The sequence below is a fragment of the Diabrotica virgifera genome, chromosome 9 (assembly GCF_917563875.1).
Source record: "Diabrotica virgifera virgifera chromosome 9, PGI_DIABVI_V3a".
Lineage (NCBI taxonomy): Eukaryota > Metazoa > Arthropoda > Insecta > Coleoptera > Chrysomelidae > Diabrotica > Diabrotica virgifera.
In genome coordinates this window covers 156,256,969-156,277,881 of record NC_065451.1, presented here as the reverse complement: position 1 = coordinate 156,277,881, position 20,913 = coordinate 156,256,969, and the positions used below count along the sequence as shown (strand labels likewise).

At 32.2% G+C, this 20,913-nt stretch overlaps 1 protein-coding gene across 3 annotated transcripts in view; it reads right to left on the bottom strand.

The window, feature by feature from the left end:
• LOC126891733 (circadian locomoter output cycles protein kaput) overlaps nt 1-20,913 on the bottom strand; it is a 248,755-nt gene that overhangs the window by 63,064 nt on the left and 164,778 nt on the right. For all 3 annotated transcript variants that reach the window (XM_050661008.1, XM_050661009.1, XM_050661011.1), the window contains exon 7: nt 1,375-1,556. In XM_050661008.1, coding sequence (XP_050516965.1) covers nt 1,375-1,556 — 182 coding nt within the window. The remainder of the gene's footprint in view (nt 1-1,374; nt 1,557-20,913) is intronic.

Below are 20,913 nucleotides of genomic sequence, written 5' to 3'. Positions count from 1 at the left end.
CTGTAATTAATCCGTTTGCATCAATGTAGTACCAAGCACCCTCGAAACTCCAGGAGCCCCTTTCATTGACCTTGGAAACCAGGTGCTCCGGGAGTCGGTTCTGGTGGTATATTCGTGTTTAGCGACCTCAAAAAACCCTCCAGTAATTCATTTGCATCAATTAACTGCCGAAAACCATTGAAACTCTAGAAGATGACGTTCTTTGCAGCGGCTCTGGCCACCACGTCAACCGGAGGGCAATTCTGATGGCATATTCGTGTTTTGCGATCCCAAAAACCCATGAGTAATCTGTTTATATCAATTTAATGCCTAAAACCCTCGAAACTCTAGAAGATGACGTCCGTTGAAGGTCAAGGTCAAAGTAAGGGTCGCCATTGGATAGCCAGGAAAAAATCCTAGACTACTAGTACTTCTCCTTGATCCAAACTTCTACATGTTGCCAAATAACCAGTAACTCACGGAATTGGAATACCCCGTTAATCTTATAATTTTCCGAGTTTGGACCTCTACATCTTGAAAATCCTTCATACGATTGAGTTGTGCCCATGAGAACTTTTTATCAGGATGCTTCAAAGAGTATTTTCCCGAAGTATGAACGAAATCCACTGGGACCTATTTTGCATAAGGTTTGTGCGGGTTCCTTTCATGGGTTTTAGGAGGTATTTATTCCTCATTTTTTGACATACAACTACGAATTTGATATTCACCAGTGGCGCGCATAAGGGTAATGGTCTGAATTTATTTGAAGAAAAAAATAGCACGCAATTGAGATATTTGAAATTGGAAACCATTTTTCAATTTCTCTTTCAATTTGTGGCAGATAATCTATCTTTTTCATACGACGCTGTATAGAAAGTAAGTACAAATTCCAAGTAAGTTTCTATACATTCATATACTCGTAGAAACTAATGTGGAATACTTTGTATGCGTTAAGATGTTTTATTTTTTTGCATAAAAAGGAAATGTCGTATGAAAAAAAGGGAAGATAGATTTTTTGTCACAAATTGAACGAGAAATTAAAAATGACTTTTAATTTTAAATATCTCAGTGGCGTACTATTTCTATAAAAAAATTCCGAAAATTACCCGTACGCGCATCAATGGTGAATATAAAATTTTCAATTGTATGTAAAAAATGCGCAATAAGTACCTAGCTCTTAAAATCGACCAAAGTTCATTTGCATATCTAAATCGGTTGTAGATTAATAAATAAATCATCAGTTTGTTAGAAAAATTTCAAAACTCCGTATCTCGAAAACCAAGCATTTGCGGACATATGTTTATGGAGTAAACTATCATTATTTGTTTATGTAGACTTACCCCTTACAGTTTGTCATACTTTTTATTTTGTTTATATAGAATAACTAATAATTACCTGATGTACCCAAGAGTTCAAAAGGTAGATAGCCTATGATGGGAGGAGCTCGATGGTCTAAAAAAAGGAACTTCCATTCAAGACTGTGTCTAGAAGAAAACTCGTTTTTCGCTGAATCCACCAGTGGCATTTCTTTAATCAATTGCGGGGTTTGCATTCTACCTGTTCCGATGAAAACTAACCTATGGAGAAATTGAAACAAATAAAAAAATATATATTATTCTTGAATCACTAATATAAAAATGATACAGTAAAACCTGTGTTACCGGCCACCTGTCAAAATCGGCCACCTGTACTAACGGCCAATTTAAAAATTCACCAAACAAATTATATGTAGATTTCCTTATTAATAATCTGGTATTTACGGCCACCTTTATAATATGGACGCGGCCAAATAATCACATATTTTTAAAGCAGATTTTATAGAAATTTACCTGTTAATGTCGGCCAAATTTTTTTGTCAACTTGTTGATAGAAATTCCCAGTACTATATTTAATAACTATTGTACCTACCTAAAAAAAGGGATTAAATAATTAGGGTTGGTGTGGTGGTCATAAAATGTCATAAAAGAGGAAATATTTGTCACTATTTATAAGTACGGTTTAATATTACAAAAGTTGACCGAAAAATATGGTGTAAAAACTCAAATTATCAAAGGACATTATAAAAAAATAACAGTGAATTGAAAAATTCTTCAATAAAGCTTAAAATCCCCTTTTTTTCGTAGTATTAGTTGAGTCCGTTCATATATAGAATTATACAGGGTGTAACAAAAATACAGGTCATAAATTAAATCACATATTCTGGGACCAAAAATAGTTCGAATGAACCTAACTTACCTTAGTACAAATATGCACATAAAAAAAGTTACAGCCCTTTGAAGTTACAAAATGAAAATCGATTTTTTCGAATATATCGAAAACTATCAGAGATTTTTTATTGAAAATGGACATGTGGCATTCTTATGGCAGGAACATATTAAAGAAAAATTATACTGAAATTTGTGCACCCCATAAAAATTTTATGGGGGTTTTGTTCCCTTAAACCTCCCCAAACTTTTGTGTACGTCTCAATTAAATTATTATTGTGGTACCATTAGTTAAATTCAATATTCTTAAAACTTTTTTGCCTCCTAGTATTTTTTCGATAAGGCAGTTGTTATCGAGTTGAGGCTTATTTTTTAATATGTTTACATAAAAATTTTATGGGGGTTTTGTTTTTTAAACCCCCCAAATATTTGTGTACGTTCCAATTAAAATATTACTGCGGTGCCATTAGTTAAACATAGTGTTTTTAAAACATTTTTGCCTCTTTGGATTTATTCGAGAAGGCACCTTTTATCGAGATGTGGCTTCTTTTTTAATATGGTGCAAAATATATCTAAAAATGTAAATCATACATAAATTTTCATATTATTACCAAGTCTCCCTAATCGTACTTAACCATATACAAATATGTGGTGGATTTGACAAATATTCAAAATATCTTGATAAAAACTGATTTTTCGAAAAAGTACTAAGAGCCAAAAAAGTTTTAAAAACATTGTGTTTAACTAATGGTACTACAACAATAATTGAATTGGAACGTACACAAAAGTTTATTGGGGTTTAAAGGAACAAAACCCCCATAAAATTTTTATGGGGTGTCCAAATTTCACTATAATTTTTTCTTAAGATGCTACTGCCATAAGAATACCACATATCCATTTTCAATAAAAAATATCTAATAGTTTTCGATATATTGGAAAAAATCTATTTTCATTTTGTAACTTCAAAGGGTTGTAACTTTTTTTATATGCACATTTGGACTAAGATAAGTTAAGTTCAATCGAACTATTTTTGGTCCCAGAATATGTGATTAAATTTATGACCTGTATTTTTGTTACACCCTGTATATTTGCTTTTAATAATAAAATAAACTTCCAATTATCTATGTATTTGTGGACTACACAAACTGGCAATACCGGCCACCTTTCTATATCGGCCAATAGTTTGTTCATTTTTAGTGGCCGTTACTGACAGGTTTTACTGTATATGTTTTACCCTTATAAGTTCCATATACAGGGTGAGTCATGAGGAACTGTACCTACTCCTACCTTGTATAGAGACTCCTATGGGGAATAACAAATGACCATTAAAAAGTGTCTGCTCCCCTTGTTTAATAATATACAGGGCGAGTTTCGCATTTTGACAGAAATTTATATTCGTCATAATTTTTGAACGGTCAGATCGATGTGTCTCTTATTTTGGTCAATCGTTACACTATTACCACCGAATCAACTGATTTATTGAAACTAGAAAAAAATCAGGTCCGACTTTAAAAAAATTAGTTCGTTTGGGTCTTAGAAAAAATTTCACACTGTATACGCTTTTTGAAAATCTAATATGAATTTTACAAATAAGACAAATAGGCAATTAAAATGGCATATTTATTTTTTCCCCATACGATTACTTAATTTTTTATAAAAAAATCAAATTTGACTATGAATTAAAAGTTTGGTAAAGTAAACCATAGATTTAAAAAAATTAACTTTTATTACAAAAATTAATTTTTTTTAACAAATATTTTATTTATGTTACCACCCAATCAACTGATTTATTCAAACTAGAAAAAAATCAGGTCCGGCTTTAAAAAATTAGTTCGTTTGGGTCTTAGAAAAAATTTCACCATGTATAAGCTTTTTGAAAACTCTAATATGAATTTTACAAATTAGACAAATAGGCAATTAAAATGGCATATTTATTTTTTCCCCAGATGATTACTTAATTTAAAAAAAAAAATCAAATTTGACTATGAATAATAATTAAAAGTTTGGTAAAGTGAACCATAGATTTAAAAAAATTTACTTTTATTACAAAAATTAATTTTTTTTGAACAAATATTTAATTTATGCTACCACCCAATCAACTGATTTATTCAAACTAGAAAAAAATCAGGCCCGGATTTAAAAAATTATTTCGTTTGGGTCTTAGAAAAAATTTCACCCTGTATACGCTTTTTGAAAACTCTAATATGAATTTTACAAATTGGACAAATAGGCAATTAAAATGGCATATTTATTTTTTCCCCACACGATTACTTAATTTTCTATTAAAAAATCAAATTTGTCAAAATCGGAATTTAATCTAAAAATGAAAAAAAAAAAGATGAAATCACGGTTTAACTCGCTACAACGTTCCATTTAAAAAATTTTTTCTGAAATTTTTACAGCACATATCTCTTACCATTGTGAAGACTATGACAATTATTGTTGTAGACTTACGGTCTTCTTCTCGTAAAAGTTATGAATTTAAAAAATGAAAGGTGCAGCTTCGTGAATTGCAAAGTTAAATCGCAAAAATGAAGTGAAAAATTTTAAAATTTATCTATTTGATCACGTCTATGTTAAACTATAGAGTCCAAAGACAAGTGTTATGGGGAGTTTTAGATCTAGACGTGTTATAGAAAAAAAATTGTGAAACTTTTAATTTTAAGAAAAACGTTGTTTAATTTTTTTATTTTTATGATAAAATTGCGACTTTGACAAATTTGATTTTTTAATAAAAAATTAAGTAATCGTGTGGGGAAAAAATAAATAAGCCATTTTAATTACCTATTTGTCTAATTTGTAAAATGCATATTAGAATTTTCAAAAGGCGTATACAGGGTGAAAATTTTTTTTAAGACCAAAACGAACTAATTTTTTATAGCCGGACCTGATTTTTTTCTAGTTTGAATAAATCTGTTGATTAGGTGGTAATAGTGTAACGATTGAGCAAAATAAGAGACACATCGATCTGACCGTTCAAAAATTATGACGAATATAAATTTCTGTCAAAATGCGAAACTCGCCCTGTATATTATTAAAGAATGGGAGCAGACACTTTTTAATGGTCATTTGTTATTCCCCATAGGAGCCTCTATATGAGGTAGGAGTATGTACAGTTACTCATGACACCCTGTATACTCAACCAAACTTATATGGAATCACTATATATTTGAAACGTGCAGCTTTTAGACGCTTTAGGTGTAAGTATTTTAGTTAAGACGATAAGAAGAAAGTGTTGTCGTGACCAAGGACTATATACATATAGCAGGAGAAAGTTACGGGATCTGGAGTTAACCAGACAGCACAAGATTGATCACGTAAATTGGTGTCTTCAACACCAAACTGGAACATTGGAAATTGGTAAAGTGTGCTATTTTCAAACGAAAGTGCATTCTACTGCATGCATCTCCATCTATTTCCCCGTTACTCTGTAATACCGATCTAGGTACTTAAAACTATTGCTTTTTACAATCAGTTCACCATTTAAAGATACCATTTTGTTTGTAGTAACTCCATCTTTAAATGAACATTCCATATACTCTGTTTTTGTCCTACTGAGTTTTAAACCTTTTTCCTCCAGAGCTTGCATCCTTTGTTCCAGTTTTTGTTCTAAGTCTCTTTTACTATTTCCTACTAACACGACATCCTCAGCATACATTAAGCACTATGGAATGTTACCCTGTAGTTTTGCTGTTATCTGGTCCAAAACTAATGAGAATAAATACGGACTAAGCACAGATAGTCCAAGTAATGAAGCTTAAAATAGGACAAAACCTCGCAATTTTTACAGAACGGATCGATTTGCTTAAAAATTTGAGAATAAGTAGTGAATAGTCCAAGGATCAAAATCTATATGATGCTGAAAGGCGCTTTTACCATGGGGTGGGTTGTCACCCCATCTCGGGGGTGGAAATTTTTTATTATATTTTGACCTCAAGAGTTAGTAAAAACATTAATTCTAAGCAAAAAACGTTCTATATATTTTTTTGATAAAATTAATAGTTTTCGATTTATTCGCTATCGAAAGTGTTAGTTTTATATCGAAAAAATCAATGTTGTTAATAAGTTTTCGGCTAATAACTCCAAAAGTTTTCGTTTTATCAAAACAACTTTACTTAACAAAAATGTACCTTTTGAAACAATAAACAAAAAAGTTTCCTTTAGTTTTTTTTAAGACCAATAGTAATCAAGGTATACATTATTAAATGTAAGCTCTTCTTCTTCAAATGCTAAATACTGTAGTTTCAAAGTCAAAAGACGGGAAAACTATTCATTTTTCGAGAATAACTTGTTTAAACTAATTTAAAGCATTTTAAAATATCTATCAACAGAAATAAAAACAAAGTCTTTAGCTCAAAAATTAAGTGACGTATATTGAAAAGAATGTTAGTCCCTACTTTTTTCAGCGAAAAAGTGATCCGAAGCAACCTCCTAATCACCACCCTAATTAAAATTATTCATTAACCTTATTTGGTCTTCTTTATTTTTATATTTTTAATAGGTTCTACAAGTTTGACTGGCTTAGAATGATTAGTTTTTAAAAAAATGGAGTTAGAAGCGAATAACGATTTTTTGTAGTTTGAAAAAAAATGGCTTTTTCTTCAGAATAGAAAGATTAGCATCAGAGAAACGAAAAAATTTTTAAATACGAAATTGTAGCGTATCTAATTCTCAAAAAACTGGTTTGCAAAAATTTTTACTACAGTAAAAATTGAGTGAGCTATTGATAATTAAAACTTGTAATAACATCCAAAAACCACCTTTACCAACCCTTTCAAAGTCACCTCTTTTTGCGACTGAGGATTTTAAAAAGAATTAATATTAATAGGCTTATATAACTTATAAATATCTACAAAATTCTATTTTGCCAAACTTTCTAAGATAAAAAATAGAAAAGTTACGGTTAAAAAATCAATATATATTTTTGAAAAAAAAAGGAGAAATCCAATTGGAAGCATAATAATGTAAGTTAACGATGTTGTTAGTCATTGGTCTTATTCATTCTTCTTTATTTATGTATTATTAATAGAATTATGTATTAGAAGTTTGACTGGCTTAGAAAGATTAGTTTTTAAAAAACTGGAGTTAAAAGCGAATGACGAATTTTTGTAGTTTGGTAAAAATGTCGATTTCTTCAGAATAGAAAGATTAGCATCACAGATACGAAAAAATGTTGAAATATGAAATTGTAGGTTATATAATTCCCAAGAAATTGGATTGAGAAAATTTTTTCTACGGCAAAAATTGAGTGAATCGTAAATTAGTATATTATTTAAAAACACTTATTTTTTCGATATAAAACTAACACTTTCGAGAGCGAATAAATCGAAAACTATTCATTTTATCAAAAAAATGTATAGAACATTTTTTGCTTAGAATGAATGTTTTTATTATCTTTTGCGGTCAAATTATAATAAAAAATTTCCACCCCCGGGATGGGGTGGCAACCACACCCATGGTAAAAGCGCCTTTCGGCATCATATAGATTTTAATCCTTGCACTATCCACTACTTGTTCTCAAATTTTCAAGCAAATCTATCCATTCTGTAAAAATTGCGAGGTGAAAAGCTTCAGTTCCTGGACTAAGAGCCATGGTGCAATTCTACTTTCACATGAAATTTATCAGTCTCTCCCACACCTGTCCTAACACTAGTCGTCACTCCCTCATACATATCCCTCACAATCTTTACATATTCCCACCACAGAATCTCTCGAGGAACTATATCATATGCTTTCTCAAGATCAATGAATGAGCGTTTGTTTCTTTACTCCTGTATTATTCCATCAACTGCCTTAGAATGAAAATTGCATCTGTTGTTGATCTGCCCTGCATAAAGCCAAATTGATTCTCGGATATTTCGGTCTCTTCACGTATCCGTCTGTCAATTACTCTTTCCCATAGTGTCATGGTGTGGCTAAGCAGTTTTATAGCCCTGTAGTTTGTACATTGTTGCAAAGCTCCCTTGTTTTTGAAAACAGGTACCAGTATACTGCTTCTCCATCAGTCGTCTGGCATTTGTCCAACTTCCATAATTCTAAACTGGTAATACAATAAATTCTAAATTATTGTAACATTTTAGATCAGCTGAAGAAAATATTCGGCAAAAAGACCCGGTTTGCAGAAAAAAAATTTCATCAAGACAATGCACCGTCTCATATGAGCATTTGGGCAATGGCTAAAATTCACGAATAGAAGAAGAGCGAATTGTTGGAGTATCCAACGTCTTCACCAGATTTGGTCCCTAGTGACTTCTATCTGTTTTAATATCTAAAACAATTCATCCGTGGAAAGCGTTTTTTATCACATCATGAGGTCATACCAGCTGTGGGAGCGTATTTTGCCGCTCTTTCATACCGCTCTTCCAGATTCTCCCTTTAGGGATGGAATTAATAAATTGATATCTCGTTGGAACAGGTGTATTGATGTTCAAGGAGACCATATAGTTGGAGAGATGGAAAAACTATACGGGGATATGTTAAATTAGTTGTGTACATGACTTTCCCCAACCGCCGGAAACCAGAGCGGGGACGAGAGTAGTTATAATGGGTCAAATTTGCGGTTTTTTTATTTTTTTTGTGACGCTCATGATCAAGATAGTGCACCAAAATTTGGGAATAAGTAGGTCATGACGTAACTAAGTAAAATCTCCAGGGGTGGAACGCTGCGTGGCGGACAAAGGGGTGTGGCAGGGGTGAATATACAAAATATAATGGGTTTCTTGCGACGTTCGTGATTAAGATAGTGCACCAAAATTTGGGAATGAGTAGACCATGACATAGCTAAGTAAAATCCCCAGAGCCGGAAACCAGAGTGAAAGACGAGAGTAGTTATAAGGAGTCAAAGCAGGGGTTTTTATTTCTTTTTGTGACGCTCATGACCGAGATAGTGCACCAAAATTTGGGAATAAGTAGGTCATGACGTAACTAAGTAAAATCTCCATGGGCGGAACGCTGCGTGGCCGACAAGAGGGTGGGGATAGGGGTGAATATAAAAAATATAAGGGGTTTTTGCGACGGTCGTGATTGAGATAGTGCACTAAAATTTGGGAATGAGTAGACCATGACATAGCTAAGTAAAATCCACAGAGCGGGAAACCAGAGTGGAGGACGAGGGTAGTTATAATGGGCCAAATTCGCGGTTTTTATTATTTTTTTTTGTGACGCTCATGATCGAGATAGTGCACCAAAATTTGGAAATAAGTAGGTCATGACGCAACTAAGTAAAATCTCTAAGGGCGGAACGCTGCATGGCCGACAAAGGGGTGGGGGTAGGGGTGACTATAAAAAATATAATAGGTTTTTTGCGACGTTCGTGATTGAGATAGTGAAACAAAATTTGGGAATGAGTAGACCATGACATAGCTAAGTAAAATCCCCAGAGCGGGAAACCAGAGTGGGGGACGAGGGTAGTAATATGGGGTCAAAATCGCGGTTTTTATTATTTTTTTTGTGATGCTCATGATCAAGATAGTGCACCAAAATTTGGGAATAAGTAGGTCATGACGTAACTAATTAAAATCTTTAGGGGTGGAACGCCGCGTGGCCGACAAAGGAGTGGGGGTAGGGGTGAATATAAAAAGTATAAGGGGTTTTTGCGACGTTCGTGATCCAAAATTTGGGAATGAGTAGTCCATGACATAGCTAAGTAAAATCCCTAGAGCGGGAAACCAAAGTGGGAGACGAGGGTTGTAATAAGGGGTCAAAGTCGCGGTTTTTATTATTTTTTTGTGACGCTCATGATCAAGATAGTGCACCAAAATTTTGGAATAAGTAGGTCTTGACGTAACCAATTAAAATCTCCAGGGGTGGAACGCTGCGTGGCCGAAAAAGGAGTAGAGTAGGGGGACTGTAAAATTTTTAAGGGATTTTTTGTGACGTTCGTGATCGAGATAGTGAACCAAAATTTGGGAGTAAGTAGATCATGACGTAACTAAGCAAAATCTCCAGGGACGGAAACCAGAGTTCGGGATGAGGGTAGTAAGGGGTCAAAATCGCAGTTTGTATTATTTTTTTTGTGACGCAGCACAACATTTGTCACCCACCCAGCGTTCCGCCCCTGGAGAGCTTACTTAGTAATGTCATGATCTACTAACTCCCAAATTTTGATGCACTAGCTCCATCATGAGTGTCACAAAAAAAATAATAAAAACCGCGATTTTACCCCTTATAACTACCCTCGTCCCCACTCTGGTTTCCGGCTTTAGGGATTTTACCTAGTTACGTCATGACCTACTTATTCCCAAATTTTGGTGCACTTGATCATGAGCGTCACAAAATAAATAATAAAAACCCCGAATTTGACCCCTTATAAATACCCTCGTCCCTCACTCTGGTTTCCGGCCGTTGGGGAAAGTAATGTACACAACTAGTTCAACATATCCCCATATAGTTTTTCCATATTACTTATCACGCACAAAATCCGCTCCCAGCTCTTAGACTAATACTAAATAATAAAGTATCTCAAACTTTTAAATTGTGTTTTCTTTATCGATGCGCAAAACTTATTAAACAGCCTAGTATGTGCTTTAAAAAAATTATAAATCGCATATACTAATTTACATTTATTAATCATTTCCTGTTACGCATAAACAATCACCATGAAGAATTAAATTTTAATTTAAAGATAAGTTTCTACTTAAGTTATTAAAATTTTCATTAGATAATATATTGAAATCTAATAAAATATTAAAACGAAAAATTTCAAATCATCTCCCAATTTTTTACTTCTTAAGGTGCCGAGACCGCTTGTCGATCGCTGGCTCTCATGCTGCCCAGCATATTAACAATCACTGTATTATTTAGAGCCGCACGAAATAGTTTAGTACTAGTTTTCCCAAACCATTGGCGTAGGTTTTTAAGCCAAGAAATTTTACGGCGGCCCACACTTCTTTTTCCCATTATTTTACCTTGCATGACAAGGTGAAGTATGTCATATTTTTCTGAGTGACGCCATATATGACCAAAGTATTTCAATTTACGCCTTTTAACCGTGTTCACTACTTCACAACTTTTATTCAAATGTTGCATAACTCTTTCGTTTGTGACTCTTTCTACCCAACTGATCTTCAGAATACGGCAGTAGACTCACATCTCAAACACTTCTAAGATTTTAAAATCGGTTCTGTCAGGGTCCATGCTTCAACCCCGTAAGTAGTACTGGGAATATATTATAACATCGAACCATTGCTATGCCAAGTTTCAAATTGTGATCATAGCTGCACAGGATTTTGTTAACATAAAATTTGTTCTAGCTTTGGCAATTCTACTTTTTATTTCTGTACTAGGGTTCCAGCTTTCATTAATATAAGTACCCAGATATACAAGGTAACTTATGCGTTCAATTGAGTCATTACCAATTTTACGTTATAGTTATTATTATTTACGGCTGCCTGTTTACGAATAACTATAAACTTTGTTCTTCTTGCGTTGAGTTTAATTTCATATATCACGTCGATCGCCATCATTCGGTTCAGTAACACTTGAAGATGTTCAATTGATCCTGTCACTAACAAGATGTCATCTAATTATCTGATATTGTTCATAAGCACGCCATTAATGATGGCGTTTTTCAACACTTCATTTAAGATTGTTTCAGGGTAAAGACTAAACAACCTTGGTGGCAATATACAACCTTGTCGAACTCCATGCTTGTCTTTTACTTCTTCAGAACACTGATTCTTAACTCTAACACATGCAGCCTGGCCCCAATACAAATTTGCGATGATTCTAATGTCCCTACCGTCCAAACAGGATGTCTTGAGAATATTCAGCATTTTTTCATGGCGAAATTTATCAAAAGCCTTTTCAAAATCAATAGCGCACATGAAAACGTCATGATTTATATATCTGCACCTTTGAATTAAAAGTTGGGTTGCATATAGTACATCACGCGTTCCTAGGTCACAGCGAAAACCAAATTGAGTACCTACTTGAGATTCGGTCCTCAATGTTTCTACAGGGTGATTGATTAGTAGGGGAAAGCTCAATAGCTCCGCTATAGTAATAGATAGCAATAAAAGTTAATAACAAAAATTTTAGCCACCTTTGAGCTTCACATCACAAAATTAGTTAGAATGTTACAGGGTGTCCGATAACACAGTGGCAGACCTAACTTATGTTTTTTTAAAAGGTACACCCTATATTTTATTTTATATTCGAAATCCTGTTAACTTCTCCATCACAAAAATATAAAGGTTTGTAATGTTATACAGGGTATTTACAAAGTTATAACCAATTTTGTATGAAAATCGTAACAAGTTCAACTCCCTGTATAAATAAAAATAAGCAATGGTTTATCAATGCCATATTTTTTTATTGATTATCAAAATTTTTAAGAATAATTGATATTGCTAATTTCCTTTATATCAAATACAGGGTGAGTCAAAACGCAAGTAGATTATTTTCTCAGTAATGTTAAATAGAACACCCTGTATTTTATATCACTATTAAAAAGTAACATTAACGTACTTTAATTTTTATATAACATTCCCTATGCCCAAATTTATTAGTTTTCGAGATATTTTAATTTTTCAGAGCAAATTATTTTAGGTGTTTAAATTTATCTAAATTTTAAGTAAGCCATGACTGAATTGACAATTGAAGATTACCGATTATCAATACGGTAATCAATGCAACACTGTAGAGAATAAAGAAATAAAAATAATATATTAGTAATACATTTTACAAACAAAAACACAACCACTTCATGCAACATTTTTGAAACAATTAAAAACTATCTTTTTATGTAAATGCAACAAATAAACAAAGAAAATTTGTAATAAATTTTACAAAAAAACACACAAACACAAAATACAATATTTTGTGAAGACAATTAAACACTACTTTTGTATGTAAATTTAACAATGTAACAAATAAAGAAAGAAACATAATTTATCAGTAATACATTTTGCAAAAAAACATGTTTGAAAAAATTAGGAGCTACTTTTAATAAAATATTTTTAATATTTAATTACATAAGGTGTTCAAAATTATCTCCTAACACATTTATGTACGCCTAAAAACGATCATTGAATGAGCTACTTACTCTACGGAGCATTTGTAAATTACCACATCGAAATACACTTTGTATTCTATTTTTCATCTCATCCCTTGTTGTTGGAGGTGTTTTATAAACTTCATTATTAACGTAACCCCAAAAAAATCAGTCGAGTTTATTAAATTCTGGTGATTTGGGTGGCCACGCTACTGGTCCATTGAAAAATGAAAATATCTCGAAAACTAATAAATTTAGACATAGGGAATGTTATCTAAAAATTAAATTACGGTAATGGTAGTTTTCAATAGTGATATAAAATACAGGATGTTCCTTTTAAAATTACTGAGAAAATAATGTACTTGCGTTTTGACTCACCCTGTATTTGATATAAAGAAAATTAGCAATTTCGACCATTCTTGAAAATTTTGACAATACGTTAAAAAATATGGCATTAATAAACCATTGTTGTTTTACTTATTTTTATTTATACAGGGAGTTCAACTTGTTACGATTTTCATATAAAATTGGTTATAACTTTGTAAATACCCTGTATAATATAACAAACCTTTATATTTTTGTGATGGAGAAGTTAACAGGATTTCGAGTTTAAAATAAAACATAGGGTGTTCCTTAAAAAAAAACATAACTTTGGTCTGCGACTGTGTTATCGAACACCCTGTAACATTCTAACTAATTTTGTAATGTGAATCTCAAAGGTGGCTAAAATTTTTGTTATTAACTTTTATTGCTATCGATTACTATAGCGGAGCTATTGAGCTTTACCCTACTAATCAATCACCCTGTGTAGGTACGTTCTTTGATGAATAATTAATTATTCTGAAAAAAATTTTCAATACATTAGTCATTAGGCTGATGGTGCGACAGTCCCTGCATTTTGTGGCTCTGTGCTTTTTTGGTAGTACAACAAATGAGGATTTAAGCCAATCCTTAGTAATTTTTGCGCTTTCGTAGATTAATCGGAATCGGAATTAAATGGAATCGTAGATTCCATTTTATACAGACGAATCTAAATTTTCACTTTTACGCCAGGAAAATAAGATAAAAATATATCATGTTTGGAACACTTGAGCAGCCAGGTTGCAAATGGGTTTTTTGGGTTCTATATACCTAATACATTATAAATACAAAAATGCCCGTCACAGTTCGGACGAGAATTTTAGTTATCAACAAATGAGTGTCAAAAATGGCAGTTTTTTCGTTTAAATCGCCACAGGTAAAAATAGTAGTCTAAGAGCTAGTGAACCCTCCGACTAACGGTCGTCCTGTAAGGCTAAACATTTTTCTAGTGATAATTCATAGCACACCAAGGCTAAAAACCATGACCTGGTAGGCCTCAGCGGTGCACGTGTATCTACCAGGTGAATCGAAAAGTGCAAATTTAGGAGGTAAAATAAACTTTCTCGTGTAAGGTTTAAATTTAACTATGTGTTTGAGTAAGTCATTTAGAAGAAATGTGTAAAATGACAGGCGATTCTGAAGAGCATAAGACCTTGCCAGGCGAGGGGATAATTAGGGGTTTTTCCTAAAATTATTCTTTTTGCATCGTACAAATTTTTTTTAGGTTTTTTGAATCATTTCAAACAGAAAACGTCTTTAGTGATTTTTCTCTTAAGTTAATAGTTTTTGTTATATGAGCGATTGAAAATTTTGAAAATTGAGAAATCGGCCATTTTTAACCCTAAATCGGACATTTATCTAAAAATTTCAATGTTTCCAAGGTACGTAGATATTCTTTAAACATTGGTTGATGAAATCCCGAAGAGTTTTTTGCAATAAAATATCGAAAACCCCTTTGTTTTTTTAATTGCTAATCAAGCGTGTGCGACACTGTAGTATAAGTGAGGACGTTTGAGTTTGCATAAATTCATGATCTCGAGAACGGGCAAATTTCAAGAAAAATCCTCAGACAGGTCGATTTTTATTTTTGAATTAGGACTTTTTGGCATATATAGGGTGTCCCAAAAGTAGCGGAACGGTCGAATATTTCGCGAACTAAACATCGGAACGAAAAACTGAAAAATACTTGTTCAATCACTTTTAAAAATCTATCCAATGACACCAAACACCAATCCCCACTACACCCCCTGGAGGTGAGGTTGGGGGTAACTTTAAAATCTCAAATGGAAACCCCCAGTTTTTCTTACAAATTTGGATTCGTTACGTAAAAGTAGGCAACTTTTATTCAAGACATTTTTTCGAACTGTGGATAGATGGCGCTATAATTGGGAAAAACCATTTATCCTGATACCATAGGTAAATTATAGAAACGGTCTAATATCTCACGAAATACACTTCCAAATGAGAAACCAAAAAACAGATTTTTAATCTTTTTCGAAAACCTATCGAATAACACCAAACATGACCCTCCAACCCACCCCCAGGAGGTGGGGTGGGGGTAACTTTAAAATCTTAAATAGCAACCCCCCCTTTTTATTGCAGATTCGGATTTGTCATAAAAAATTAAGCAACATTTATTCGAAACATTTTTTTAAATTTTTGATAGATGGCGCTAATAAATCGTATGTTTCCAATTAAAGCGCCATCTATTAACAATTCTAAAAAATGTTTCGACTAAATGTTGCTTAATTTTTCATGACGGATCCGAATCTGTAATAAAAAGTGGGGGTTGCTCTTTAAGATTTTAAAGTTACCCCCACCCCACCTCCAGGGGGTGGGTTGGAGGGTCACTTTTGGTGTTACTCGAAAGGATTTCGAAAAAAATTAAAAACATGTTTTTTAGTTTCTCATTTAGAAGTGCATTTCGTGAGATACTAGACCGTTTCTATAATTTACGTATGGTATCAGGATAAATCGTTTTTCCCAATTATAGCGCCATCTATCCACAGATCGAAAAAATGTCTTGAATAAAAGTTGCTTACTTTTACGTAACGAATTAAAATCTACAAGAAAAACTGGGGGTTTCTATTTAAGATTTTAAAGTTACCCCTCACCCCACCCCCAGGGGGTGTAGTGGGGGTTGGCGTTTGATGTCATTGGATAGATTTTTGAAAATGATTGAACACGTATATTTTAGTTTTTCGATCCGATGTTTAGTTCGCGAAAGGTTCGAAAGGTTATTTAATTCTCTATTCATAAATATAAACATTAAAATAATTATTTATACAGGGTGTACAAAAAAAAATTTCTTCTATTTGTCAAATTTAATCAAAGTTAATTTAATAAAAAAAAAATTTTGTACACCCTGTATAAATAATTATGTTAATGTTTATATTAGTGAATAGAAAATTCAATAACCTTTCAAATGAGCTGTCACACAACCCCTACTCTCATTTAAAAAAATCATCGATTACGTCATCACGCTCAGATGGATGACGTCACTAGTATTATATATATATGCCGAAAAGTCCTAATTTAAAAATAAAAATCGACCTGTCTGAGGATTTATCTTGAAATTTGCCCATTCTCGAGATAATGAATTTATGCAAACTCAAACGTCCTCACTTATACTACAGTGTCGCACCTGCTTGATTAACAATTAAAAAAAAACAAAGAGGTTTTCGATATTTTATTGCAAAAAACTCTTCGGGATTTCATCAATCAATGTTTAAAAAATATCTACGTATCGTGGCAACATTGAAATGTTTAGATAAATGTCCGATTTAGGGTTAAAAATGGACGATATCGCAATTTTCAAAATTTTCAATCGCCTATATAACAAAAACTATTAACTTAAGAGAAAAATCACTAAAGACGTTTTCTGTTTGGAATGATTCAAAAAACCTAAAAAAAATTTGTTCGATGCAAAAAGAATAATTTTTGGAAAAACCCCTTCCCCTCGCCTGGCAAGGTCTTATGCTCTTCAGAATCGCCTGTCATTGTACACATTTCTTCTGAATGACTTACTCAAACACATACTTAAATTTAAACCTTACAGGAGAAAGTTTATTTTACCCCCTAAATTTGCACTTTCGATTCACCTGGTAGATACACGTGCACCACTGAGGCCTGCCAGGTCATGGTTTTTAGCCTTGGTGTGCTATGAATTATCACTAGAAAAATGTCTAGCCTTACAGGACGACACATTAGTCGGAGGGTTCACTAGCTCTTAGACTATAGGGTAATTAAATATCTTATTTATAGTATAAATCTTTTATTAGATGAGCAAAAGTTTAAAATGGCTGTTTTTGAATTTTGGTCTGATCATATGTTGCTTCAGAAATTTCAAAGTAAAACTAAGATTTCGAAAATAAAATAATTGCTATAAGTTTTGGGAAAATGACCTTAAGACTTTCACATTACACGAAAAGTTGAGTCAAACAGTCCACATCATGCACAAAAAATGTTGGGACGATTCGTCAATTAGTTTAAATTTTATTAAATTTGTTTATTCCAAAGAGCTTTATTTGCAACGTTATTGTTCAGAAAATAATAATGACATAGCAATTCTGTGGAAACCCCGTGAAAGAAGAATAGTTACATTTTTAAAGTATATAAAAAAATCATTAAAAAGTCATTTTTATCATTCCGAAAACATTTTACTAAAGTAGAGTCATTTTGGCTTATAAACAATTTGAATAACTTCGTCAATATTAACTCTAGACTAAAACTACTTTGGGATTTGAAAATCTGGTCTTTTTACACGGATTTTCAAAAATAAACTTTTCGCCTAGGTTAATTACAGTCAAAGTTAGCCACTTTTTTTATTCAATTCACAGCTACTTTGTTTATAACAATTAAGCAACCTAACTAGCGCCACTTTGAAGATCAAGGTATGTAGATTATGTGTAAAATTTTGAGTAAACTTTGAACTTCAACAAACTGCTTAATAAAGCTTTAAAAACGACGTCCTAACGAAATCGATTCGTGGTCGGTGGAGGGGAATTATTAAGGTCCATGCACTCAAAAAATGAAATTGATTATTTACACATATACTGGGATTAGTATCTCCGGAGCTTGTTGATGAATTTTGATCATAATTTTTTTAATTTGTATGTACTAGTAGTCTTGTAGAGTACGTTATGTACACATATCCCCACCTAACATTACAAAATGTTAGGGGGAACCCCTCTTACCACCCAGGGATATGAAAAATAGATTACGACCGATTCCAGCAATTAACCTAGGCAAAAAGTTTTTTTTTGAAAAGTCGTGTAAAAATACCAACTTTTTAAATCCCAAAGTAGATTTGCTGTACAGTCAATATTAACAAAGCTATTCAAATTGTTTTTAAGCCAAAAATGACTCTACTTTAGTAAAATGTTTTTGGAATGGTAAAAATGACTTGTTATTAATTTTTTTAAATGTTTTGAAAATACAAAAGTTCTTCTTTTATGTGGTTTCCACTTAATTGATGTATCATTATTATTTTCTGAACAATAACATTGCAAAAAAAGCTCTTTGGGATAAACAAATTGAATAAAATTTAAATTAATTGACGAATCATCTTGAAACTTTTTGTGCATGATACGTACTAGTTGTCACAACTTTTCGTTCAATATGAAAATCTTAAGGTAATTTTCGCAAAAGTTATAGCAAATTTTTTATTTTCGAAATTTTAGTTTTATTTTGCAATTAGCGAAGCAACAAATGATCGAACCAAAATTCGAAAACTGCCACTTTGAACCTTTGCTCATCTGCTAAAATAAGAAAACTCTAAATAAGATATCTAATTCTCCTATTTTTACCTGCAGTCCATTCTTTCACGGTTTTTGCTCTAAATTTTAAAGAACCGCTTGGATTTACATGAAATTTGGCATACGTATAGCTTACATGGCAAAGAAAAAAAGTGATATTGTGCCGATGTGTGCTTTTGCCCTGGGGGTGACTTTCACCCCCTCTTGGGAGTGAAAAAATATATGTGCAAAATAAGTCCGGAAATGGGTAAACTGACTAATTTTAAGTAACTTTTGTTCTATAGAGCTTTTTCGCCAAGTCAACACTTTTCCAGTTATTTGCGAGTGAATATGTTCATTTTTCAACAAAATAACCACATTTTTAGACGTTTTTTCGCAAATAACTCAAAAAGTAAGTATTTTGCCGAAAAAAACGTTATTAGCAAAAATATAGCCTATAAAAAAGTAAAAAAAAATGGTGTACGCGTTAGGTCTCTGGATCTCGTAGAACCAGAGTTATAGTCAATGAAAAATAGATTCATATTCACCAAATTTCAAATAGAATAATTCGACGTAAAATATCCAAAAAATTAAGCACTTTTTGGGAAAAACCCATTATAACTTTTTTTAAAGTGTTTAAAAAAAGCTTTATTTTTGTTTTTATAAAAAGTTCCTAGCATTAAATTTAGGCAAGTTACGCTCAAAATAAAGTTGGTCCCCTTTTGTTTTTGCAAAAAAAAAATCGGGAAAACCACCCCTTAATTAGCAACTTAAATGAAATTAATCGTTACCGCTCCACAAATTATTTTACTTATGTTGTATTTATATGATCTGTAAGTTTCATCGATTTAAAGTGTTTATTTTTGAAAAAATTTGGTTTCAAAATAAAATTTTTAAAAATTTAAATTTTGAAAAATATGTTTTTTCAAAATAACTTAAAAATTGTTAGAGATACCAACAATCCCGAAAAACAAAAAAAGTCAGATTTGTTTTTCTGAATATCATGTATTTTTTTGTTTTTCTGTTAGACAAAAATTGATTGAGATTTGGTGTTTCTAAATTTGCATACATTCGTGATCAGTGACTCGTTCAACCCCTTTTAACTACAGTCCTTTCAATAATGAGGACTTTGAACCGATGAAACTTACAGATCATATAAACAATATATACACGAGTCAAGAAACTTGTGAAGTCGTAACGATTAAGCTCATTTAAGATACTAATTAGGGGGTGATTTTCTCGATTTTTTTACCAAAACCAAAAGGGACTAACATTATTTTGAGCGTAACTTGTTTAATTTTGATGCTAGAATTTTTTTTATAAAACAAAAATGAAGCTTTTTTTAAACCCTTTAAATAAGTTGTAATGAGTTTTCTTCCCCGAAATGTGCTTCATTTTTGGTTATTTCACGTTAAAGTATTCCATTTTTAATTTGACGAATATGAACCTATTTTTCATTAGTTGTAACTCTGCTTCTACTAGGTGTAGAGACGTGATGTATACACCATTTTTTTAATTTTTTTACAGGCTATATTTTTGTTAGGAATGTTTTTTCGACAAAATACTTACTATTTGAGTTATTTGCGAAAAACCGTCTAAAAGCGTGGTTATTTTGTTGAAAAAATGAACATATTCACTGCTAAATAACTCGAAAAGTATTGACTTAGTGAAAAAACTCTATAGAACAAAAGTTACTTAAAATTAGCCAGTTTATCGATTTCCTGACTTTATTTGGACGAATATTCTTTCACCCCCAAAAGGGGATGAAAATCACCCCCAGGGCAAAAGCACATATCGGCACAATATCACTTTTTTTTTGACTTGTTAGCTATGTGTATGCTAAATTTCATGTCAATCCAAGCGGTTCTTTAAAATTTAGAGGTTTTGCAATATTTTACCGTTAAAGAACGGACTACTGTAGCGATTTAAACGAATAAACTGCCATTTATGACACTTTTTAAGTTTTTTAATGTTCCGTAATATCTAATTATAAATAATCTATTATACTCTTAGCGCCATCTACACGATTATTGTCAAAGTATCCGAAGAAAGAAATTGATATTTTATCAATAGAACGTCAAAATGATTAGAAAAATCTTAAAAAAATCGATTACAATTTAATTACTTTTTTGCATTGTAA